This window comes from Sporobolomyces koalae (genome assembly GCF_050403365.1).
Source record: "Sporobolomyces koalae JCM15063 DNA, S_koalae_JCM15063T_v1_ctg11, whole genome shotgun sequence".
In the NCBI taxonomy this organism is placed as follows: domain Eukaryota; kingdom Fungi; phylum Basidiomycota; class Microbotryomycetes; order Sporidiobolales; family Sporidiobolaceae; genus Sporobolomyces; species Sporobolomyces koalae.
The window spans coordinates 476,069-500,294 of record NW_027481760.1 but is presented as its reverse complement, the minus strand read 5'-3'; the positions used below and the strand labels follow the sequence as shown (position 1 = coordinate 500,294).

Below are 24,226 nucleotides of genomic sequence, written 5' to 3'. Positions count from 1 at the left end.
GACGTGCAGTATGTGCGTATCGATGAAACAGATTATTACTGGAAAGTAGTACTGTCGTTCGTGAGGGCGTCGCGCTCATCGTTCAAGCTACCGTCGAGGTTTTGTTTGCGGAGAGCGGGGGAAAAGCGACAGCGGGGGCGGTGCTAATTCGGGCAAAGCAATCCGATTCAAATGCAATTACATTAGCCGCCGAAATTGCGGAATTCAGGGTGTAGGAAAAAAATCGCAGCGTTTGCTACTGACGTCGCCGCACCGCTACGCCCATCCACTCGTCGCCCACACCAATAACATTATGAGCTCCCGTGGAGGATTCCGAGGCTCGTCTCGCGGCGGAGGAGACAGGGGAGGTAGAGGTGGAGGATTCCGAGGAGGAGGAGGTACGTTTGATCTCTTTATCGTCTCTGGCCTGTCGCAGTTGTCGGGGAATGCTGCAGAGCTCTCGCACAAGCTTTCAAGCCCGGTCGCTGCCGCTCAGGCGCAGTGTGAAGGATAGCGGCTTGATCTAAACTAAATTCGAGGAAACGGCACATCCTCATCAACCAACCGATCATAACCGTCTGATCATGCGGCAAGCTGACTTCGCGTTATCGATGTGCTTCCTGCAGGTCGTGGTGGAGGACGTGGAGGAGGACGGGGCGGATTCGGTGGTGGATTCAACGACGGTCCTCCTGCCGAGGTTGTTGGTTCGTGCTAGTCTCCTGGATGACCCCATACTGTAGCCACGATACTCACGATGCGTCCCTCTGCAGAGATCGGTACCTTCATGCACGCTGTCGAGGGCGAGATGCTCTGCGCGTCGACCCTTCCCTCCAAAGTGAGTCTCGAGTTCTCCTCGATGTTGCCCGTCCACCTACTGATCTGCTCCTTCTACCAGGTTCCTTACTTCAACGCTCCTATCTACCTTCCCACAAAAGCCGCGATTGGCAAAGTTGACGAGATTCTCGGCCCCATCAGTACGTTTCTGCGTCTTTCCTCTTTGTGTTCCTCGTCTGACCAAAGTTTCGTCTTTGTTGCGTAACTTCAGACGAAGTCTACTTTACGATCAAGCCGTCGGCCGGTATTGTCGCCACGTCTTTCACTGCCGGTGACAAGGTTTGCATCGGTACCGACAAGCTCCTACCGATCGAGCGATTCCTGCCGCAACCCAAGGCACCCGCCGGTGCCAAACCCAAGAAGCGCGGAGGAGCTGGAGGTCGCGGTGGAGGACGAGGTGCTCCCCGTGGTCGTGGTGGACCGGGAGGACGAGGTGGATTCTCGAGCCGTGGTGCTCCCCGAGGACGAGGTGGATTCTCGCGAGGTGGACCGGGAGGAGGACGAGGTGGAGGGTTCTCTCGAGGTGGAGGAGGACGTGGTGGAGGACGAGGGGGATACTAAGGCTCTCCACTCGCATGGCCATGACTTAGATTTTGGATCTTTTCTGCATTTCCCGCACTGTGCTTGTAATTCTTCTTTGCTTTCAGCCAAAATGCTGGTCATCAGGCGAGGATCGGACCTCATGTGAACGAGGGCAATGACACGATCAGGTGGCCGAAGAATTACTGAAAAAACTTGGGCATGACATTGTTATCCACAGCGCTCCCTTAGGTTGGGCAACAACAGTCTCGCTCCGGGGTTCTCCCAAATCTCTCGTCGAGGGAACCTGAACGTGTTGCCCGACACTGCCAGGATGAGAGAATGGGGCAAAAATCCCAACGTCGGCGGGAGCTGCACATGGGGAAAAACGTCTCGCTCGTCAACAGGCATACTTCTCAAGGACGAGCTGAAACGGGCAACTCACGCGTGCAATCTCGTTGTCGCTCAAATCGAGTTGTTCCAAATGCCATCGCTCGCGTTCGCCGCGCTCGTTCGACTCGATCGATTCGGCGAGTCGACACAGTGCCGTGATGTCCGAGATCTTGTTGCCTTGAAGTGATAACGTCCGTAGTTGCGGGGACTCGAACACCAGGGTCTCGATTCCTTCGAGCGACGTGAGGCGATTGTGGGACAGGTCGAGCGACCGCAGAGAGGGGAAGCGCCGGCACAGTTGCGATAACGACGCTTCTTGGGGTTGTGGAGGGCAAGAAATGAGGTGATTGTAAGACAGATCGAGATGTGCAAGCGCAGGAAGGGTTAGAGAGATCGGAGCTGCTTCGAACGAGCCTATCCGGTTGCGGCTGAGGTTGAGAGAGCGGAGCGACGATAGCCAGCCCCAGGTTTCGAATGCTGAGAACGTTAGAGTCGGTAGCAGATTGCGGGACAGGTCTAGCGCGAGTGGCGCCGATACCAGCGTCGGAACAAATCCCTCTGTCCTGCTGGGTAGCGATGTGAGAGAGCGTGCGGAAAGATCGATGGTTCTTGTAGACGGATTCAAAGCGGCGACGAGGATGGCGCTTGCAGGATCAGCTGACGCATTTGTCGGCATCGCTTTTTCGGTGGTCATTATGGGCCCAGGGCTGCAAGGTGAGGCTTCGCGAGGAGAATAGGGCGGAGGTGAAGGCGATCTCGTAGATCTGTCCACAGTTCGATGATCGTCTTCGATCTTTGCCTCGGATAAGTTCTGCTCCAGCTCGTTGACTTCTTTCGCCTGTCGTTCCTCGAGTTCGAGCTGCTTCCTGCGTCTTCCTTCATCCTTGAGCCGCGCCTTCTCTGCTTCTTCTTGTCGCAGCCGGTCTGCACGTTCTCGAGCAGCCTGAGCGGCCGCTTTCCGTCTTCCGGCAGGTGTAGAGAGCCCTGCGGCCGCTTCTTCCTCCCAGGGCTCGAGCACCACTTGTCGTCGACGTGTCGGGGTCGCAATCGCGGTCGAAGCGTCTTGCACCGTGGAAGATACATTTGAAGTGGCCGGGACGGAGGAGGGCGAAGCCGAAACTGAGCTTGGTGTTGAGCAAACCTTATTGTCAGAGCGCGCATCTGCCGAGACCGACCTTGTGCGCTCGTAGCCGGGAAATTTGGACCGTCGACGATCTTGCTCCGACGACAATGGGCAATCCCGAACGATCACCTCGAGCTCCGGCCTATCGTTCACCTGTGCCACGTCGTCCATTCTCAGACCTATCCGCCTTCCACTCCGCAGCCGCTGTTCTTCCGATTTGACCAGGTTATGGATCGGTTTCGCGAGCCCGACGTACTCGATCGGAGCGCCAACACTGTCGACCAAGAAGTCTTCGAGCGCTGCCAACTGTTCGATTGGATTGCGTGACACGTCGAGCGAGCGCAAGGACGCAAAGAGGGGGTCGGGTCCCGTCGGAAACAAATCGGAATCGAAGAAATCGTTGGTGAATTCGTTTCCAGCAAGGTCGAGCTCTTGCAGATGCGCGAGTTTTCCGATCGGGAGAGGCGGCAGTGCGACATCCGTCAGCAGGCAATCCGAGATCGCAAGCTGTTTCAACTCGGGAGGGAACTCGAAGCCGTTTGATATGAACGTGGCGGCATCGAAGGAGTTTCCTGATAGATTCAAGCTTTGAAGCAACGGGAATGGTGCGTTGGTGGCACTCGTGATCTCTGGCTGTGATTGACGCGATGGCGAGCTATTGAAGAAGTCGCGCACGCGCTCAGGGCTCTCGGGTGTGGCAGTCGGACTCGGGATCAGGGGCTTGAGAAAGTCGGCGAGCTCTTCCTTCCAGGTTGACGTCCACAGGTTGTGTAGCTTGTTGTAGGAGAGGTTGAGCTCGCGCAAGTAGCGGAGATTGACGATTTGCAGCGGAAAGTCGGTCATCGCATTAGAAGCGAGATTGAGGGAAGTCAGATTGACAAGGAATCCGATAGACGCAGGTATCGAAGGGAGTAGATTGCCATGGAGCTGGACGGAATCGAAAAACCTGAGCCTTACAGGTTGCGAAGCCAAGAGAGGCGATGGGAAGACTCACGTCAAGGAATTCGAGCTCTTCGAAGCCGCCTACTTCGTCGTCGAGTTTGCTGAGCTCGTTGTTGGCTAGATTGAGCGATTTGAGCCCGACCTGTTCGAACCAAGCTGTTTCGGAATCGTCCCGCGCGAACGAGAAGGACGATTCCGGTTCGGGTCCGTAAGTCGATCGATAGCGTCGATACGGATGGTACGGCGAGTCCTTCGGGAGGAGGATCGAATAGACGGACGGCGTGAGCCGGTCGAGACCTTGGGATGCAAAATTAAGCAGACCTGAATGGAGGATGCAAAGTCAATTCATCAGGCCCTCCATTCGCTGAACAGACCGTACGATCACTTGCCTGTCTTCTTGGCTACCTCGATCAAGCGGGTCTCGTTCTTCTTCGCCCAACTGACATCCGTGTCGTCCAGCACAGTTTCGTCGGGTCGACCATCGAGCCCGTTGGAGCTTGCACTGGGGGCTCGAGATGCGCGTGTGCGCGGCGGAGTCGAGAATGGGTCGGGCTCCGCGGCGGGAGAGGCAAGCGCCGAAGTGTTGAACGACGGCGAGTCGGATTGTTGTCGCTGCTTGCGGAGCGCGGCTAATGCAGCTTTGACTAGCGAGGGATGCCAATGTTAGCAGCACTTCGCAGCCATGCTTCAGGGAGAAGGGCGTACTCTGTGGGCTGGCAGACGCGCTCGGTTTCGCAACTCGCGCGAGCGCAGGACGCGCTCGAGAAGGCGACTCGCTGGAACATTGGTCGGTCCTGTCCAATCCGCCTATGCGACTGCGCTGTGGAGTCTGTGGATCAGCCATGGCGGAGAAGTCGTGAAGCCAAGATGACCGAATCGAAGTTCCGATAGCCGCGATCAATATTCACAGACGTTTCTCGCTGTTCGAGGCGGTCCAACACCAACCTTGCGGTCTGCCGACACTGCCTGGCAACGCTCGCTACAATACACGACTGCAGTCATTTGGCCCCGTCGGACGCATCATTCAACTTGACGACAATCGATGAGCACCGCCAACTCGCGCTCACCCGCGAGCGCCGATTTCTCCCGCATGCCGACTCCCACAGCGAGCAAGCGGTCGCGAGGGAGCACCAGCGGCTCCAAGGCCGACGACGATGATGGCGGCGGTTCCGAATCCGCTTCGCACCGCCGCAAGAAGCGAGTGCCGCAATCGTGCACCGAATGCGTTCGGCGCAAGATCAAATGCGACCGGTGAGCCTGCCGACTGGTCAGCACAGACGATAGGATCTAGTAGGCTAAGTCTGTCGCGCGCAGAGAGCAACCGTGCTCGGCGTGTATTCGACGGAAGCGTACCCAGTTCTGCGTCTTCGAGGACGAGGAAGCCGAATCGCCATGGGCACTCGCAACCGATGTCAAGGCGATCCAGCGGCGTCTCGCTCAGCTTGAATCGCTCGTGCACTCGCAAGAGCGTTCCGGTGAATACGCTGCTCGCCAGCCAAAGCAGCCCCCCCAAGCACACAATGCTTCGTTTGCTCCCCACCGACGTACAGATCGTCAGTCCGACGATCCGCATTCCGATACAGAATCTGCAGTCGTCGAGCTCGAAGACGTCGCGTTCTCGAGCCGAGTGCCAGTCCTTCGCGCGATCAACGCCGCTTCGCACGGACATGCGCCCGGAACTTATCGCTACAACGCTTCGGGCCCACTCGCCAGTGCGGAGCTTACAGACGCCCGCACGAGCATTCTCGCCGAGCCACTCACTTTCGACCAGGACGGCAGACCGCGCAGCGCAGTGCGACTCGGTCTAGATCTCGCTGTATCGACCGTGGATCTTCCAGCGTTTAGACGCGAGGCGCTCGGTCAGATCCTCGCGGTGCTGCCTGGTATAGAGATCAGTCAATTTCTGATTGCGAAAGTGCGTCTCTCCGGAATTCTTCATCTTCCGCTTGTTGTTGTTGAGTCTCGTTGCAACAGTACTTTGCCGAGATCGAGTGGGATTACAAAGTGCTCGACCCCGTCGCTTTTCCGCTCGAGTACCTCCGCTACACCGAAATGCTCGCGAACGGTCGCGAAGACCTCATCGATCCGCTCTGGATCGCGACATTCTGCATGGCGAGCTCTTCTCCGTTCGTGCTGCGTTCTCAAGCCGATCCTGATTGTTTCCCTCGATCTTCAAGGTTCTCGCGCTATCGCTTGAAGGCTTCTGGAGTCGCCCGCATGGCATGAAAGATCTGTCGCTGTTCCGCGGTCTCGACGAGGAAGGGTTGAAGGATCTGCCATCTGTCTGGCACGATGCTGCCCTGCGCGCCCTTCAGCTCGGCGAGTACGGTGGGACGCCGAGGATCCGGGCAATCCAGTGCATCATCCTCTTCGGCCAGTACATCCAGGTCTTCTCCTCGAGTGGGCAAACCGGTCGGTTCCTAGGCTGGTTTGCCTCGGCCGTGCGAGTCGCGCAACGGATGGGCTTGCATCGTCTCGGGACGGATCTACGTACGATGCCTCCAGACGACCCGGCCTTGCCCCCCGGGACGAACAGCTTCAAGCGCGAGATGGCAGTGCGCTTGTTTCACCATCTGGTTAACATAGATTCGTTCTTGAGCGATTCTCCATGTTGTCGATGCTATGTGGGTGCACCGCTGTCATCCCCTTCATTGCACCGCACACTGACTGGCGTCTGAGGCGCAGCTGCTGCACCCCACACAATGTAGGTCCAGTCCGCTCTCCGCTGCATTGAGTCTAGCTGACGCACCTCGTGCTCTCGTTCAAAGACAATACCGCTCGACCGCGGAACCTAAATTTGTCAGAATTGTCTCGTACAGACAATATCGCCGTCGAGCAGTACCCGGGGGATGTTTATACGGTAAAGCACTCGCCTGTCCCGCCATCATTTCATTTTCATTCTATTTGCATGCCTGATTGAAAAAACGTTTCCGAATGCACAGGAAGCATCGTATCAGATTGTGCAATGCCGGATCGCTGAACAAGTGCGGGCCGCGCTCGAAAATCTCGTGTTGGCGGAGGATTCCTTTTCTTACCCTGCCGTCGTCAAACAAGATCGCGCAAGTCGACAATCCCTACAAGCCTCGGGAACAGCAACTAATGATGCCATGCCGCCAACATGTAGGCGTTTCAAGCGATTCTCGACACCGACGTACCTCGATCGTTTGCCTGGGACAGCTCAATTCCGCTCGATTCTGCACGGACCGCTTACGAGCGAGCTTGCCTGCATGAAGAAGTAAGTACAGTCTGATACCCTGTGCCTTCTGTCGAGTGCTGATCAATGACTTGCAGCTTTCCGCTCGCATCGTGCGCTTGAACCGTCCCCTTCTGGGTCGAGGCTATCACCCCAATTCGCCATATCAACATTCGACAGCCCAATGCATCGAATTCTCTCGGCGGCTGATCGCATCCAACTACGAGCTCTTACGATTGAGCCCTAGCTTGTGGCTCAGTACGCTTGTCGAGCTTGCTGTCGAAGGCAAGATCGGATCAAACTGACAAATACTGTTTCATATTGCTCAGCATACACTGGCACGCTTGCGAGCGCCCTTGTCTTGTTGATGGACATGTTTCACGCGATTGATACGGACGAAGACGCAGCAACGCTCCGACAAGTAAGCCTGGCGTTCCTGCCGTCTAGAAATATAGCATCAGCCTGATACATGATTTGACCACGGCTTTGGTTACAGAAACGCGAGATCCTTCAAAAGGCCAAGCTCATCTTTGATACGAAAGTCGCGACTCCGGCTCTCGAGGTGGTTGTCGAAGAAGGCCGCAAAATCCTCGCGTAAGTAGCGTTCAGCGAATCTCGGCGGTTCAAAGCGAGCTAATACGGGCAAATTCAGCGCACTCTTCGCGGCTGAAGAATCACGTCGGACTACTCGAGCTGCTTTCGACATGCTACCAACAAGCTCGGCCCCTCCAGCGCTCGAATCTTTCGCTCAGGTTTGGCCCAAACTCTCGCATTGGTTTCCATATCATCGCAGAGGCTTACATCTATGGCTGAAACAGGTGCTCAAGCGTATCACCCGCGAAGTCGCAGCGCAAGCAAGTCAGCCTTTTTCGCAAGCAGACAGATCATCGCTTTCGGCCATCCGACCTATGGATCCGATTTCTACGGCCTTTGGAACCTCTATCCCATCTTTCGCTCGATCTGCAGCGGGAGCTATGACTACCTCGATGACGGGCGGACATCCAGGTGCAAATCCGGTCGAGGCCGACTCGCCGTTCGTCGGCGATCTATCGAACTTCATGGGCACGCTCACTTCAGAGGACTGGACGACGTTTGGGAGCCCCGAGTCGGGGGTTTTGCTCGGTCAGCATTCTGCCAGTTGGTAGCCTTATCGCAGAAAAAATTTCGTGATAAAGACTTGGCGATTGTTCCTGGATCCGATCGCGCTACAGTACAGTACAGCAGTGTTGGCTGTGCGCTTTCCCAGTTTCGTAGTCTCGTGATTTGAATAGGGCCGAAGTCGTGGCGAGCGGAGGAAGCGGGCGCGGAACGCGCGGAATTCTCCCCGGCCCGCTATCCAGGCTAATCATGAAATATCTCGCTCGCTTCTCCAGAACGATTTGGCTGTCTCGTAGCTTGTTTCATCCTCCTTGTCTCGTTCGCAACTCCCCGATCCCGCCGAAACAGTTCTCGCCTAATGGGACTCGCTCAAATCGCTCGCAAGTTGCGAGTCGAACAGCCTGAAGGTTCGACTTTCCTCAGCAACAATGATCTCCTACCGGTACCACCTGAGCATCGATTGTGGAAAGCCTGGAACTTCTGGACATTCTGGTAAATCTGGACTTGTTCTCTCTGGCTTGCTAGCGGAGCTGACCTCGCCCGGTCCCTAGGATCGCCGACTCGTTCAACTTGAACACCTTCATGATCGCGAGCTCAATGGTTGGTGCAGGCCTCAGTTGGTGGCAAGCGTGGCTCGTAAGTCGGCAGAATAACGTCCGAGCGAAACCCATGGAATTGACCCACACGTTTTCTTCTGTCACAGTGTGTCATCGTTGGCTACAGTCTTGCGGCTGGCTTTCTCGTCCTCAACGCCATCCCCGGAGGACAATACTCGATCATCTTTCCTGCCTACGTGAGGGCGTCGTTCGGCGTCTTCGGAGGATTCTGGCCCGTGCTGCAGCGCGCGGTCATGTCCTGTGTATGGTTCGGAGTGCAAGGCTGGATCGGCGGCGAAGTGACCTACACGCTCCTGACCGCCATCTTCCCTTCTTTCGCGCGAATCCACAACTCGATCCCGTCCTCGGGCACCGATACCGCCCACTTCGTCTCATTCTTCATCTTCTCGTTCATCTCGCTTTTCGTCATCTACCTACCGATACACAGTCTACGTCACTTCTTCACGCTCAAAGCGCTCGTCTCTCCCATTTGCGGCCTCGCGTTGTTCGGTTGGTGCATCAGCAAAGCAGGCGGAGCTGGTGACTTGATTCACAAACCTTCCGAGCTTGGCGGCTCTACGCTCGGCTGGGCGTTCGTAGCCAACTTGATGGCGTGTCTCGGAAACATGGCGACTTTGATCGTCAATGGTGGGTCTCGATGGTCTCCTTTCGTGCGTCGGGTGGCGCAAACTGACGGTCAAGCATTGTTTCCAGCGACCGACTTTGCATCCCGTTCTCGCCGTCCGTCTGATGTCGTACTGCCGAACCTAATCGCGCTCCCTGTCTGCTTCTCCATAGTTTCGCTGTTCGGCATCCTGATCGGCTCCTCGTCGGAAGTCATCTTTGGCGAGTTCGTCTGGTCGCCGCAAGAGATCATGAGTCGCTTCCTCCTGCCCTCCGTTGACGGAGTCTCAGCAAGCCGAGCGACCCGAGCAGGAGTTGCGATCATCTCGATCGGCTTTATCATCGCCCAGATTGGTGTCAATGTCGCCGCCAACAGTCTCTCGGCCGGATGCGATCTCGCTTCTCTCTTCCCAGCATACATGACCATCCGCCGTGGAGGTTACGTCGCCGCTTTGATCGGTTTTGTCATGTGCGCCCAAGCGCTATTTCCGATTCGTCCGTACCTAGCTGATACCTTTGTGTGATCAGGTGTCCCTGGCACCTACTGTCAAGCTCTTCGAATTTTACTACCTACCTGAGCGCGTTCACGGTCTTTCTCTCGAGCGTGTGAGCACGCCGCCTTGTACACCTTTACTTTTCTTTGCCGTACTGACGCTAACCTGATCCGTTGCAACAGTGCTGGAGTAATGACTGCCCACTATTGGGGGGCGTCAAAGCAACGAATCAAAACCGACGATCTTTACCATTTTGGCCCGGACGGAGTTTACCGGTACTGCTACGGGTTTAACTTGCGCGCGTATGGGGCTTGTGAGTCCCTTCCTCTCTCACGACCCGTTCGTTCCGGCCTGAGCAGGCTCCTAACATATCGGGCCCATCAGATATTTGCGGTATTGCCCCGAACCTTCCGGGATTCATCGGCGCCGTCGGAGGCGAGGCGTCAGTTGCGGCTACTCGGATCTACCAGTTGTCGTGGTTCGTTGGATTCGGCGTCTCGGCCCTCATGTACCTCGGGTTGTGCAAGCTGTTCCCGCTGCCTGAACTCAGCCAGGAGGATTGCGACACGATCACTCTCGGCCCGTACGCCAACACGCAACCGAACCCTTCTGCGCTGTACAGGGAAAAGTCAAACGACGCAACTTCGAGCAAAAAGTCAAGTGAAGGCGAAGGCAAAGTCGAGCAGGTCGTCTAGGTTGAGTGATTTCGTGCATGTATTGGAACCGTTAGCGCTGTAGACGAGGTTTCGGGACCCGAAGTTCTCGATTTTGAATGTTGTTCTTCTGTCGTTGTCAGATTTATACTCGTATTTCGGTCGCGAGAAGAAAACGAGAAAGAGAGGAGAGAAGCCCAGCCGAGAGAATCGTTGAAGGTCCGTGCGTCTGATTCGTCGCGGGAGGCGCATAGCTTTTTTCTTGTAGTCCATTCGTTCGCCAGCTCTTCTTCTCGTACGAGTTTCTCAAATCTATCTTGAGAATAGTCGTCTAGGGCGCTCCGCCGAAGGCGAACGGATTCGTGCAAGTCAAAGGGAGGAATGAGAAGGGCGCACAAATGCTGTTCATGCCGGGTCCGATTTGTTGCGACGCTGGGAGAGGGTCGTTATCGACAGTTTGCGATTGACAGAAACTTTGGTGATCAGGCCAAAGGAGGTCTGTCGCTCGACTAGTCGGGGCCGGATCTGCTCCGTTGTGTCGCGCGACCGCCGGGCAGCTTGCCCTGTCTCGCTTTGCGCAGCGTCTGACGATCAGTGCAAGTAACATTCGCTCAGATTCGTCCGGCGATCCTCAGGAGGACAGCACAATGCCTACTTGAAAAATCTACTTCAGGCTCGTGGGGACCTCGCGGGACGAAGTCACTGACATACAGTCTTATGATGCATACGAGGAGAAGATTCGCAGTTTCCGCAGATTGCGAGTCATGTGCGTCAGCCTCAATGGTCCGCAGTTCTGGGGTATAGGGCCGTCAGCACGTACTTGATGCTCCTCCCGACGTGGTCGTGCGCGAAAGCTGTCGCCACCAGGGCGATGCCTGCCGTGAGATACAGTAGTCGAATGTTCGTACTCTAGAGTACTTGCAGGATCAGGATTCAGAGTGTCCAACTTCAAAGCTTCATTAGCTCAGAATAAGCTCAAACGAGCGGGGCCAGCTTTGGCCCGCCGCGCGTCGAGCTTCGACGCGTCAGAGTTGAGTGATCATGGCGAGCGCTTTCAGGCCGGCGGCAGCCTGAGCCGTACCCCTCCCGCGGTGGCTGCAGCGCGGATTCAATTCGCTCCGATCACAAGCGAAAGAGGGTCCAAGCAACTCGCGAGCGAGGGAAACTGACGCCGCAGCTGCACCGTTGCCATTGATTCGACGCGATCGGGCCTCGGTCGTGCGGCCGGACGGACTCGAACCTTTTCCCCTCGCACTCGCTCCAAACGTGATCTTCAGACATCAGCAGCACCTCTACCGCGCTCTTCAAGATGCGGCTGTCAGCGCTGCCAATCCCACTGGCTGTCGCGCTCCTGTCGACCACTTCGACCGTTGCTCTCGCTCGCTCCGCCTATGCGTCTCCGGGCGCAGTCGCGCTTAAAAGTGCACAGCTCGACCGGCTTGTTGTACGCGATGGAATTGTTCGCCTCCTCTTACGAGTCGAGCGGCAGGTTGCGGCGGGTGACGCGACGGGAGGAGCTGCGTCTGGAGGAACGCAAACAGGCGACGGCTCAGGGAGCCAGGACACGACGCCCGCGGCCACAACGTCCGCCGCACCAGAGACGACCACAACTGCTGCGGCCACGACCGAGGCAACCACCACGGCCGCTCCAACCTCGTCGCCGACAACCTCCGCGCAGCAACCCATCTCGACTACCCCCAGCACGACACCCGCAGGTATGTCGATTCATCTTGGACAATGAACAGAAATAAAGCCGGCGAGTGCCGTCCGCGAATAGTGATTGTGCGCAGTCAGCGAGGCGGTGCCCGTCCATATCGCGCGGGCCGTGTTTGTCGAGCAAGTTACCGATAATCACAGGTCTCTGACTGACTCACGTCGAATGCATGCTTTACAGCCGCGACGAGCGCGACTTCGCCGAGTCAAGCAACAACACAATCGACAACGCAAACAACGTCCGCCGTACCGACTACCACGCCGGCCTCCGCGTCCCAAGCCACCTCATCCCCGAGTGTATCGTCTACATCGGTACCGGCTTCGGTCTCCGCAACTTCAGCGTCTTCGAGCAGCAGTGAGCCCTCATGTCTACCGAGCTTGGGCTGTCTCTTCTTCCGCCTTGCGTTCGCGTCTCTGATGCATGCGCTTCTACATAGCTCTGGTCGAAGTGACATTCACGTCAACGATTACGAATGCCGATGGCAGCGTTCAAACTCAAACGGGGACCACTCAGTCGGCGAGTGCCGTCCCGATCAAGCAGAACAACGGAGGCAGCAACGCTGGCAAAGTGTGGGGGATTGTCGGAGGAGTTGTCGGAGTGAGCCTCGATCCTTTGTGATTGCTGCTTGCGATCCGAGAGACTGATAATCCCGCTCGTGATTCGCGTCTAGGGAATCGTCGCAATCCTCGCCAGCGCCTACCTCATCTACCGCATGACTCAGCGCAGGTTCTCGAACCTCGACGACAGCCTCGACGAGATCAAATGGCCAGAACTTCAGCCCGATGGACAAAACGTATCGACCGCGACCTCGACGCTCAAACCGCTCGATACCCACCGAACCGGCGGCGCCGGCATCGGTGACGACGGCGACGATTGGGATTCATCTGAACCTTTTATGGCGAACGGAAACCACTCGCAGGGAGTACTAGCGGGAGGCGAACGCCGATACTCGAGTGGCACGCTCTTGAGCATGAGCCACAACGCGCACGATGCCAGCTACGAGCAACTTGCGATGATCGACCAGGGCGCTTACACCCCGCCGTCTCACTACGACCCGTTCCTTGGTCCCTCTGCCGCGCCACCTCAACCTCAGAACGTGTACCCTCCGACCTATGGTTCTCCTTCTCTGAATGGATCTCTGCGCCACGGTGGAGGATCTCCAAATCTCGGATCCGCTCCCATGGGCGCACCTGGCGCCGGCGGTGCCCTGCGAGAGGGTACTCCACCACCGGTACATGACCCATTCAGCTCGTCTGCGGACGCACTGCGGGCGCAGACCTCATCGCCTCGCTCGTTCGTGAATGGGTACAACCAACAGTACCATGGCGGACCTCTGTAAGACTACTTCTTGTCGCGCTCTCTATGCCTCCCTCTTTCTCTCTCTTGTCCTCCTTTGATTTGGAAAAGAACGAAAAATCCCCTTCCTCTCCCCACCAAAAGACACTCGTTAGATGATCTGGTCATTCTTGTTCGTCTCCCCTTTTCACGTACCCTCGCAACTTGTCGTCCTTGTGCATGTTTAACGCCCGTTTTGCCACTCGTTTTAATCGTCACGCCGCTCTAGCCGCTTCTGTTCGTGTTCGCACGGATCACAGTGCGGTCACACCTTTGCCTCGATGGCCCTTGCGAGATCTTCTCTTTTTGGGGAGACGCCCTTCTGATCGTTCGGCGCGTGATCTATCGCTCGTTCAGTCCACTGACCAGGATTACTCGAACTCACGAGACACGCAGCGAAGAAAGGCACTGTGAGCATGAACTACGCACCTCACTCTTTTTCTTTTGTTACATGGGACAATTTGACAGAAATTGCAGAAGAACAGGAAGTGATGACAGATGCAAGAAGAGCAAGAGGAAGAACTTGGTAGCAAAAAAGAAGAAAAAATTGGAGAGATGATTTTCATGACACGTGAAGGCATTTCGAGCAAGACAATGAAGAGACGGGAGGATTACAGATCTCTTCTGATTCGAGACGGGAGGGACATGACTGAGAGACGAACTATGCGAGTGAGGCAGGAGGAGAAAATGGGACATTTGTGAAATTTCGTGAACAGCTGAGATCGTAACGTGGGGGAAGGGCGCGAGCATGTTCTAGGATCAGTATCGACTGATCATGTCAAAGCTGGCAGCTCGAGGAGGTTGTCGGTCGTACGCCTCGGGAGCGAGACTGTCTTGGACGTCCTGCTTCTTGCTGCCTCCAAAGAATGAGAAGACTGTTGATCGTGTCTTTCTGCCACTGCGGCTGCCGATCGTCGAATTGCGGTCGCGCTCGTCAACCGAGTCAGGCGGCGACAACGGTCGAGTCGGGTATTGTGCGAGCGAGTAGGCAGATCTCGAAGCTCGATCCTGATGGTTCGGGTAAAACTGGTGAGGCTGCTGAGCTTGGTGTTCGTTGTACTGTTTCGGGAAAGGTACAGGGATATCTTGCATCGTAGATGAGCGTGATCGGGCATCGTTCACGGTCGGTAGCGAAGGCAGACTTTTCTGCTGGCGCGGCTGCGGCGCGACGGGTGCTCCGCCAAATCGCTCGTGAGGTTCTTGCTCTCCTAGGAGAATCTCAGCAGATCCACCTTCATCACGATGTCGACCCGGACTAGGCGAATGACCCATCTGGGGCACGGCGAGGGAGTCGTTCAAAGAGTCGAACGAAGGTCTGTTGACACTGTCCCTGCTGGGATTGAGCCGTCCAGGGGCGGCGGATTGAGCTTGATGCGTCGGATAGTTCTTCGAGCGCACGGAAGAGTAAGAACCCATGGTCAAAATGCTCTGACGATCAGCCGACGGGTGCGCGACGTTCGACATCGAGGACGAGGAAGCTGGAAGAGGCATCGTGTACGATGTCCGGAATTGCGATGAAGAAGATTGCTGGACGAGCGGCGGTGTGTACGGGCTCGAGTAGGAGTCGACAGAGGACGTCGAAGAAGATCGTTGGTGGTATCGTGGTTCGTTCGCGAGCGCCGAGAGAGGCGGTGGCGGGGCAAGCTCGTCGTCGTCGAATGGTGGGGTCGCCGAGGCTTCGCGCCGCACCGTAGCAGGCTCGACTCGACCGTTCTCGTGAACGGCGCGCTGTCCAGGAGTTGCTGCGCCTTTTTCGGTGCCGGCGTTTCCCCCTCCGACGAGCTTGCTGAAGAAGCCTTTGATGCCCTTTTTCTTCTTCTTGTCCTTTTTCTCGGTTTCTTGTCGCTGCTGCTGTTGCTTCGCGAGCGCCCGGTCCCTCTCGCGCAGCTCGGCATGTCGCGCGACCGCAGGGTCTGACATGTTGAGTCCCCGAGTCGAGTAGGTATCGTAAGGGTTTTGCGTCGGGTGGTACGAGTAACCCCGTTGTCCGATCCCGATCGTCGAGCTCGCGTACCCGGAGTAAGGTCCTCCTACGTGTCCACCGACGTGCTTATCCTGCGAGAGCCCCAAGTGCATGTCCATCATGCTTCCGGAAGGGTTGAACGACATGACCGACTGGTTCCCGTGCGAGTTTCGGAACTTGTTCCATAGCGAGACTGAATTCCTACGGTCGTCTACGTTGAGACTGTTGCGCGCGGGAGAGATGCTCCGCGGCGTCGAGATCGACCGGAGGTCGCTCGATGACCGTGCGAACTTGGGAATGCTGAATTTCATCATCGAAGGGGAAGTCGATTTGGTCGAGCCCGGCCGATGAAGCGAGGGCGCCGGCGAAGGGGCGGATTGCGGATCCCTCGAAGCGGAATGCCTGCGACCTTGCGACGACAGCCACGGCTGGTCTCCGTAGCTGTAGGATTGAATCGAGGGACCCGCAGAGGCAGATAGCGTTGGAGGCTGGGCGTACTGCGGGTGAGTCGGGTATGGAGAAAGTGTTGGAGACGGCGAAGGCTGCAGGGGTGGAAGCGAACCCGGGTTGGGGACGAGGGATCTCCGATTGGTCTCGTCCGCAAGATATCCGCGCGAGGTTGCGCTTATCGCTCGGGCTCTGCCATGCACATCTTTCGGATCGTACGGCTCAGGCGTGGCCGAGAGCGGGACGTTGTACGCTGACGACCGGCTCGAACGATTCTGAGAGGGCGCATGGGAGTGAGAGGACGACAGTAGGGCCGAGTCGCGAGCGCGAGCTTGTCGTTCGAGTTCGAGCAGGTGAATCTGCATAGCGAGAAAGGTTTGCAACGTTCTCCAACGATGAGCAGCTGCCGGTGGATTCTGGCACATGCAGGAACAGAGCATAAGCGGGTTAAAGCTTCAGCGATACGACCAGATGAACGCACCATGCTTGTCCAGACTTTGAGGTTCCCACTGGTCAGCGCCTGACCCTTGCCCAACTTTCTCCGCCGTATTCGGCTATCTCGAGAGTGGCTCGTGTTCGTTCCGCTTGCTCGCCTCTTGTCGCTGGATCCACTCTCCCGGCTCGTGCCGTGTATCTCTTCTTCGACTTGTTCAGGTTCTTCCGTGCGAGTTGTCGTCACGATTTGTTCTCTTTCGTCGTCGCGACATGGGTCGTTCTGCTCCCTCTGCTCCTGTTCTTCCTCTTCTTGTTCCCACTTGAGTTGTTCTTTCCAATCCCGATCGCTGTCTCGCTCCCAGATCCCGACCGTGGTCACGTCGACGTCAGCCATGTCTCGATCCCGCATCATGCACTCGACACAGATCTCGGGTTGAGGGACGAGATGCGGAGGAGGCGCAACCATTCCGTTCGGACCGCTCGCGAGCGGTTGGATCGAATTTCTGCGCGGCGGAAGCGCGACATTGTTTTGCAACTGGGGCGAAGTCTGAATGACTTCGAGGTTTGGACTCGTCGCGATCCCACCTACGTTCCCCGCACCCGGCACGAGTACCGAGTTGCGCAAGTTGACGGGCGAAGCGGCGCCGACGGATCGGATGATCGAGTTTCTGCCGACTCCGGCCATGTCGCTCGCAGTGACTGGAGTCGTGCTATCGTCCAGGTAGGACCGCCGGTCGTAAGCCCCAGGACTCTGTAGATCGACGCGATTGCTCGTATTCTGCCTTGGTGTTGCCGACATGACCGGGGAGGTGCCGACGATTTGATCTGCGATCGAGAGTCGATTGACACTTGATGGCAATTGTCCTGGAACATTCAGAGCAAGAGGTCAGATGGTGGTTGCCATGAACATAAAGAGATGCGTGACATACCTCGGGTGGGAGCCAGGAGTGTTTGCGAGTCTTCTGCGCCGCCTTGAAGCCCAAGTTGGCTGCTCGATAGGTGAGCGCCCGGTCCCGGCGAAGACGCAGAATTCGACAGCATGTTGCCAGTCGATTGACTGCGTACGTGAGGTGGGTACGGCCCGCGATCCGCCGCCACGGCCAGATTTGACGGGAGGGCAAACGAGGGGAAGTGGGCCGACTGTGTCTGACGCGGGGAAGGGCTCGATGCGCCTGAATTCAAGTATGATTGCTGCTGCTGTACACGACCGGCTGGAATTCCGACGAATTGGGGTTCGGCGGAGGGAGGAACGGGAGGGGCGAGAGCAGGAGCGGGACTGTTGCCTCGAGAAGCCGCCGACGATGACGACATTGGCCATTCGGTCGAGCCTACGAGAGGGGACGGAGGCGCGCCGTTCGCGGGTCCGATCGCGAGGGACAAAGTTGGAGGATCCGAACGGGTTGGTTCTGCGGGGCGGTGCAGGTTCGGATGAGCATGCGCGCCGCCAGGAGGACGTGACGAGTCGGCATAGGCTGCGCCGGGGGGCAAATGGCGCCGACTCGCTCCTTGTGAGGAACCACGCGCGTCGATCGCGCGGTCAGGCGCGTACACGGCGTCGCGAGGCAGCGAGTCATTGTCGGCGGGGATTCCGGTCTGAAGCGCCATAGCCTGGGTGCGGCAGCGACGGGTCGTGTTGGTCGAGGGCTACTCGGGACACTCGTGACGGTCGACCGAACTGCGCCTCGAGACAGGGGAGGGTAGCGAGTTTTAGTGGGAGCCTAGTTGACAAGTTGATCTCAAATCGGCCGGCTCGTGAATGCGCAGGCCTGCGTTCTCCGAGTCGAACTGTGCGCACGTCGCCCTTGATCAGAAGGCGCCGTTGGCGGGTACTCGTCGAGCGAGGCGCGAATCTGTCGGTCCGGACGAGAATGCACGGGTGTCGGCAGCTTGAAGGTGAGAGGGGAACCTCGACGATATGCGGGACGAGACACGAGCCGATCCGCCGCGCGGTCTCAAGTATTCGGCGGCAAGCTAAGTCGATGGTCGAGGTCGAACGCGTGCTCGCGGCGAGGGGTGAGGAGAGCTGGCGAGGCGCAGGCTCAACTCTCCCGCTCTCCCCGCGCGCGGCCGACAAATCTCGTGCAGATGGCTCCGACCGCTCCGCCCAATTTTCCGGCGACCGTGACCTACCTTGCTGATCCGGTACCGTCACGACTGCTTCCGGCACCGCTGCGCATCAAGTACTGCTCGCCCGCGCCCGCTTCGTCGCTGCCGAATCCGCCTCCTCGGTTGCAGATCCGCAAGATCAATGATCCGAGTCATCCGGCACATGGGCAGTCGGGCTTGTTCAACCACTCGGGGAAGAAGATTGAGCGCGGGGTGTTCTTGCGCGACTATGTTGGCGTCGTGCACCTCGAACAGGAGGCAGACCAGCAGTCCGACTACGACCTCTCGCTCGAGCGGATACGAATACAAGATGACGGCGACGGCGAGCCACGGTGGGAGACAATCGGCATTGACGCGACTCGCGCTGGCGGAGAGGCCCGCTTCGTGAACGACTACCGCGGCACTGGGCTCGCTCGTCCGAACGCCGTGTTCGAGTTGAGGACGTGGCAATTGCCGAACGGGAAAGGGGCGGGCACGCGCATGGCCATCTTCGCAGGTCCACACGGGATCGACAAGGGCAGCGAGGTGTGCGTCAGCTACGGCAAGGGATTCTGGGACAACCGTAGGAACGCGGCGCCGTAGATTCGCTCCCCTTCTCGAACTCACTTTCAGCGAAGCGCTCGCACGAGAGATTGCCACAATAGATCATTGCGAGAGAGTGCCTCAGGAAGAAAGCCGGATTTCGGAGCTCGCGCGTCGAGCTTTGGTACGGCTGCGATACACGCGACTCTCGCATTTGTGGATCGTCTGACAGTGCTACCCTAATTTGGACGCTGTCTGCGAGGTCATCGGGACTCCTAGCCGGTCAGAGAGTGATTGAGCGAAATGGGTTACGTCCGATCGCTGTCCAGCTCGTCTCGGCTGGTGTATCTCTCGCCGTGACTGAACCCCGCTCGACCGACTAGACAAGCACTCGATAATTCCGATTTGCATCAACCCGATCGAAAGCTCCTCGTTCCAGCTGATTTGTGACCCCCTCCTCCGAATCGCGCACAGCGCCCCATTCCGATATGGCGCATACGGCAACCACCACCACTACAGCCACGACGCTCATGCAGGCTCCCTCAGCTACTTCGATCACATCCTTGCACCAGTCTCCAGGCGCATTGGGTTCATCTTGTCGACATTTCAAAGACTGGTTCAAATCTCATCAAACCTTGGAACGAGTCACCCTCCTCAGCTCCCGTATCAGCGGGCTCGCGACTGGCTCAACAGAGTCGGTGAGTGGGACTGCTCGACTCTGACATGCTCTCAATGCCCTCGCACCATCCTGAAGTCCCCCTTTTCCTTTTACCCCCTGTCCGTTTCTGACCTTTCCCCCTCCCCTTCCGTTCCTGCCTCTCGTCGCGCTAGGCTTCCAACCCCACGTGCTCAGTCTGTTCGCAGGCCTCTTTACGACCTTTCGTATGTCTTTCCTGCGGCGTCACGCATTGCGGAAGCCTCAGGCATCCCAGTCACGCTCAGGAGCATTCGCGAAAAGACGGACATGCTCTCGGTGAGTTGGCTTTGGATAGAACCGCTCGAACGATTGGAAAGACTGAATCAATCTCGATTGTCGTGGGCGCACCTCCAGTCTGGGATCTCCGGTCACAGAACATGTACTGTTTGCCGTGCAAGATTTACCCTTCGGCTTCTTCTCCCGCAGCGAGCATCGAATCGCAATCCCTAGACCGCATCAGATTGAACGAGCGGCTAAAAACTACCGATCATTCGAAACCGCTCGAGACTTCAATCTCGGCAGGAAGTGCCGGAGCCGCCCGTAGGTCTCGCGATTGCTATCAAGTCCGCGAGCTAGCTCTGAGACAGTCTCACACACAGGCAAGAAACGGAGACGGAGACACGAAGGCGAGAACGCGTCGTTCGAGTCTGCTGCGCTCTCAACGCTGGTCGTCCCTGGTTAGTCAATCGATCATTGGAAAAGATCCGAGCCCCTCTACACGTTGTGCTCACACGAGATACTCCAGCACGAGGCATTCGGAATCTCGGCAACAGGTGAGATTCTTCCTGCAGCCTCAATGTGACATGCCCAAGCTGATTCTGCCGCCTGGAAAATACAGTTGCTACATGAGCGTCATCTTGCAGTCATTCTTCTTGAACCCGTTCCTGAGGGCCTACTTCCTGTCCGACCGTCATAATCGGACTCAATGCTCGAGGAGTACTCAGAACGAAGCTTGCCTCTCTTGCGAGCTCGATGGCCTTTTCTCCGACGTAAGCGCGATAACCTGTATCCCCAATCGAGGTAGCGTTACTCACTCCGGCCATCTCTTCTGTCTGCAGTATTTCTCTGCAGGGCCGAACGAAGCTTTGGCCCCGACGCGATTCTTGCACGCGTTCTGGTCGAGCTCGTTCGAAGCGCTCGGATACGCTCAACAAGATGCGCACGAGTTCCTGATTTCAAGTATGCGATGTCTCTCGGATTGTATTCACCGCTTGTTAGCTGACACCCTGACGGAACAGCTTTGAATCTACTACATTCTCATTCTCCGCAAATGACCGACAACCCGAACGCGAAATGTCCCTGTATCGTCCACAACACGTTCTCGGGTCGAACGAGATCGCAGATCAAGTGCGGGCGTTGCGGACACGAGAGCGAGACGTTCGAGATGTTCCTGGATCTGAGTCTCGACGTGCGAGATCGCAGCGCCGGAAAAGACCTCACACGATTGCAAGACTGCCTCAGAAGGTACGCTCGCTCCCTCCTTCCATACCTCTGCATTCGACGGGCTAATCTTTGGGAGAATGAAGCTTTACCGGCGCGGAAAAGTTGCCGTCCAAGTACGATTGTCAAGCTTGCGGGAACCCGCCGGAACCGGCGAGTAAGAGATTGAGCATTACGACTCTGCCTCAGATATTGTGTATTCAGCTCAAAGTAGGTGATGAAACGATCTCATCTACCGTGAAGAATCTGCTCACAATCTGCAATTTCCGCGGTGCAGCGGTTCGAACATACCTCTTTGACCTCGGGAGGGACCAAGATCGACAGCTTTGTTCAGTACCCTCTCGAACTCGACATGACCCCCTACCTCAGTTCAGCACTCGACTACCCTGCCCTCCTCACCAATAACAAGTGAGCTCCTCGGATAGTTCTGAGTGCCTAGGGAGAAAATATTGACAATCTGCGAATCGCTCCGTCGTGCTAGGCTGCCGAAAGACGAATATCGCTACAATCTGCTATCAGTCGTGGCGCACGAGGGTTCTCTCTCTCAAGGTCACTACACCACCTATGTCAGGGGAACCGACGATGTATGTTTCCCTTCTTACCGATTCCCATCTGGTTCCCGGGCGTCCGGCTTCACCGGGTTCTTCACGTGGAGTGTATAGTGCTGACGCTCTTTCGCTTGTTTAAATACCAGTTCTTTCACATCGACGATGAGAAAGTGCGGAGGGCGGGACTCAAGGAGGTTCTCGGCTCGAAAGCCTACCTGCTCGTCTACTCCCGCATCTAAGGTCCCGCGACAAGGCTCTTTCACGCTCTCTCCAGCTCGCCGAGGTCGGCGGAAAGGACCGAAAATATCTCGCGGGTCTGGCCAATCCGACTGGCTCGAATTGTCTCTCTGCGCTTTCTGGTTTCTTTGTTTCACACGTTCCTTCCGCATACCTTCCTTTCGCTTATGTAGCTCATAGCAAGTTTCTTTACGTCCTTCGCATCCGAGTTTCTCAGTCTGCCTCTCGCATTTCTTTCTTAAAAGCCTCTTTCGTTTCGACCATTCTGAGTCTTCATGATAGCTCTGCAATCGTTCTTGTTCGCACCACCTGGCACGAACTGCGTTTGTGCACGAGCGCGGCTTACTGAATTGGGCCTGTCCGATATATTCGAAATTACGTCACTGCATCTGCGGACTCGTCTACAAGTCGATACTCTCCGATCGCTTCCCTCTTTTCGACCAATCGCCGACTAGCCTATTACAGCCATGCAACGAACTCTCTTCAACACCCTCTCGACCCAGGTCAGGCGTACTGCCCACGTCGCCCGCTCTTCTCGCGTCGCTCCAAGGTTGGTCTCTGTCCTCTCTCCGCCTCTCCTTTACTCCTCTCCAGACGCACTGCCAGCGTAGACAACGAGTGCCTGACGGTGATGTACCTGCTTGTCAAACAGCGTGCAACCTGCTTCTACACGCTTGATTTGGACTTCTCCCCGCCTCGCGTTCCCCGGTCCAAACCCCGCCCCGACCGCTTCCGAAGTTGCTGTTGCGGCCGACCGCGGCGAGACCGTCGAGGAAGATGTCACGACGACCGTCAAACAGACCGTGCACAAGGTGGTACACAAGGATTCGCAAGAATCTCATGACGATCCTCACCACCCGGGCAAATCGGACATCGAACACCTCGAATCTCCTTCGTTGAGCGAAGAGGCTGTTCATGCCGACAAGCACGCGAGCGATCCTCTCGCCGATCACACCAAGGCTGCCTCTACCTCGTCTACCACCTCGCATCAAACCGATGCTCAACATCCCGGCAAGGCGGCCGGAGTCGACCATCTCGAGAACCCTTCCCTGAGCGAAGCGTTCGTACATGCCGATCGCGAGGGTGCTGACCCTCTCGCCGGCAAGACGGTCAACGCAAAGAGCAACCCGGCTCAAGCCGCTTCCGGCATCGCTTCCAACCTCGCCAACGCGGCAGACAAGGTTGCCGGCGCCGTCAAAGATGCGGTCGGACTCGGAGGCAAGAAGTCCTTCTCGACGAGCGCGAGGCAATCGACCGAGGAAAAGACGACCCCTCACCTCGACAAGAGCGGACACGACCATCTCGACAAGCCTTCGCTACCCGAGGAAGAGGTGCACGCCGACAAGACGGACAAGGATCCTCTCTCTGGCACCGGCTTGAAGGCTTCGGAACGAAAGGGCGACAAGGCTGGCGTCGCCGAAACGAAATCGCAACAATCCAGCAAGAAGAACTGAACGCGACGAGTGAGTTTGGCCATTCTACTTGGATGTTCTGGACGAAACGAGCTGACGCATCTAGCCTTTGGACAGGTCATGCATGAATCATTTCCCCCGGAAATAGTGGACGCACTGGACCAGCCTACTCGTTAGGAGATCCACCGTCAGTTCTCAATTCTGTAACCAATAATCAAATTGCCATCATCTTGTGCGACTCTGGTTGGACTATTCCGAGAGAAACACCCAGACTTCGGGAATTTCGACCCGTGATTCGTTACGGGTAACACGCTCGCGATCAGCGGGTCTGACCCTCTGTGAACGATGTGAATTTGACGGGTCTTCTCCGCTTGAGCTACTGGAGAGCCGCCAGGCGCTAGAATACAGGACGTGAATTCTCGAATAAGCTGGTACACTCAGGGAGCTGGAAGGTTAAAACCCAGAGGCGCGAGTCATCGCGCGCAAGCATCGGGCCAAGCACTGACCGTGCACGAAACAGCAGACAGGTCTAGATCTCTGAGATCTTTGATCGGCGCTTCGCTGCGAACATACGGGCTGTAGCCTTATTCAGAAGCAGATACTGAGTCGGGAGCATGTCGTCGAGAATGAGCGCAGTGGAGCGCGATCGACGCGATGTCGCGCACCGCGAGACGTACTGTTTCTCGCCCCGTCCAGACCCATCAGCGGTCTCAAGCACGCCAGAGACTTGCTGCGTGCATAGCTTGACGGAGTCTATCCTCACCCGCGAGCGACTCGGACCAGTATAGGCCTCTCTCCCTCACTGCGCCCGCTCGATCAACTACAGTCTCTCCTTCGGTCTCGGCACTGTATATCGCTCAACGAGTTCGACGAGTGCATTCAAGGTCGATTACAGGAGTGATCCCGACGTACGCCTGGCATA

General features: G+C 57.0%; 9 protein-coding genes across 9 annotated transcripts; 7 read left to right on the top strand and 2 right to left on the bottom strand.

The window, feature by feature from the left end:
- Positions 1–292: 292 nt before the first annotated feature.
- JCM15063_001255 (H/ACA ribonucleoprotein complex subunit GAR1/NAF1) lies at positions 293–1,374 on the top strand (the record flags this gene model as incomplete). Its single annotated transcript, XM_076678044.1, has 5 exons — positions 293–377; positions 606–683; positions 750–814; positions 875–953; positions 1,025–1,374. The coding sequence occupies 5 exons, from the start codon at positions 293–295 to the stop codon at positions 1,372–1,374; spliced, it is 657 nt and encodes a 218-aa protein (XP_076535000.1).
- A 358-nt stretch (positions 1,375–1,732) lies between these two features.
- JCM15063_001254 (leucine-rich repeat domain-containing protein) lies at positions 1,733–4,634 on the bottom strand (the record flags this gene model as incomplete). The annotated part of the gene is made up of 4 exons (XM_076678043.1): positions 1,733–3,775; positions 3,843–4,111; positions 4,180–4,434; positions 4,496–4,634. 4 exons carry the CDS (start codon positions 4,632–4,634, stop codon positions 1,733–1,735), a joined length of 2,706 nt encoding a protein of 901 aa, XP_076534999.1.
- Positions 4,635–4,832: 198 nt separating this feature from the next.
- JCM15063_001253 (uncharacterized protein) lies at positions 4,833–8,128 on the top strand (the record flags this gene model as incomplete). Its single annotated transcript, XM_076678042.1, has 13 exons — positions 4,833–5,041; positions 5,105–5,705; positions 5,765–5,902; positions 5,968–6,414; positions 6,476–6,494; positions 6,559–6,650; positions 6,733–6,849; positions 6,915–7,025; positions 7,082–7,241; positions 7,313–7,404; positions 7,480–7,577; positions 7,636–7,735; positions 7,802–8,128. The coding sequence occupies 13 exons, from the start codon at positions 4,833–4,835 to the stop codon at positions 8,126–8,128; spliced, it is 2,511 nt and encodes an 836-aa protein (XP_076534998.1).
- A 311-nt stretch (positions 8,129–8,439) lies between these two features.
- On the top strand, positions 8,440–10,490 carry JCM15063_001252 (nucleobase cation symporter-1 family protein; the record flags this gene model as incomplete). Its single annotated transcript, XM_076678041.1, has 7 exons — positions 8,440–8,573; positions 8,633–8,717; positions 8,785–9,325; positions 9,392–9,770; positions 9,830–9,907; positions 9,978–10,108; positions 10,180–10,490. 7 exons carry the CDS (start codon positions 8,440–8,442, stop codon positions 10,488–10,490), a joined length of 1,659 nt encoding a protein of 552 aa, XP_076534997.1.
- Positions 10,491–11,757: 1,267 nt separating this feature from the next.
- JCM15063_001251 (uncharacterized protein) lies at positions 11,758–13,501 on the top strand (the record flags this gene model as incomplete). Its single annotated transcript, XM_076678040.1, has 4 exons — positions 11,758–12,163; positions 12,343–12,516; positions 12,599–12,759; positions 12,833–13,501. The coding sequence occupies 4 exons, from the start codon at positions 11,758–11,760 to the stop codon at positions 13,499–13,501; spliced, it is 1,410 nt and encodes a 469-aa protein (XP_076534996.1).
- Positions 13,502–14,256: 755 nt separating this feature from the next.
- Positions 14,257–17,947, bottom strand: JCM15063_001250 (uncharacterized protein; the record flags this gene model as incomplete). Its single annotated transcript, XM_076678039.1, has 3 exons — positions 14,257–16,323; positions 16,389–17,206; positions 17,272–17,947. The coding sequence occupies 3 exons, from the start codon at positions 17,945–17,947 to the stop codon at positions 14,257–14,259; spliced, it is 3,561 nt and encodes a 1,186-aa protein (XP_076534995.1).
- Positions 17,948–18,427: 480 nt separating this feature from the next.
- JCM15063_001249 (uncharacterized protein) lies at positions 18,428–19,030 on the top strand (the record flags this gene model as incomplete). Its single annotated transcript, XM_076678038.1, has 1 exon — positions 18,428–19,030. One exon carries the CDS (start codon positions 18,428–18,430, stop codon positions 19,028–19,030), a length of 603 nt encoding a protein of 200 aa, XP_076534994.1.
- Positions 19,031–19,458: 428 nt separating this feature from the next.
- JCM15063_001248 (UBP-type zinc finger domain-containing protein) lies at positions 19,459–21,894 on the top strand (the record flags this gene model as incomplete). Its single annotated transcript, XM_076678037.1, has 12 exons — positions 19,459–19,668; positions 19,802–19,943; positions 20,022–20,207; positions 20,267–20,344; positions 20,413–20,440; positions 20,506–20,656; positions 20,726–20,846; positions 20,906–21,131; positions 21,194–21,317; positions 21,385–21,515; positions 21,589–21,691; positions 21,802–21,894. 12 exons carry the CDS (start codon positions 19,459–19,461, stop codon positions 21,892–21,894), a joined length of 1,593 nt encoding a protein of 530 aa, XP_076534993.1.
- A 465-nt stretch (positions 21,895–22,359) lies between these two features.
- Positions 22,360–23,346, top strand: JCM15063_001247 (uncharacterized protein; the record flags this gene model as incomplete). The annotated part of the gene is made up of 2 exons (XM_076678036.1): positions 22,360–22,442; positions 22,545–23,346. 2 exons carry the CDS (start codon positions 22,360–22,362, stop codon positions 23,344–23,346), a joined length of 885 nt encoding a protein of 294 aa, XP_076534992.1.
- Positions 23,347–24,226: the final 880 nt, after the last annotated feature.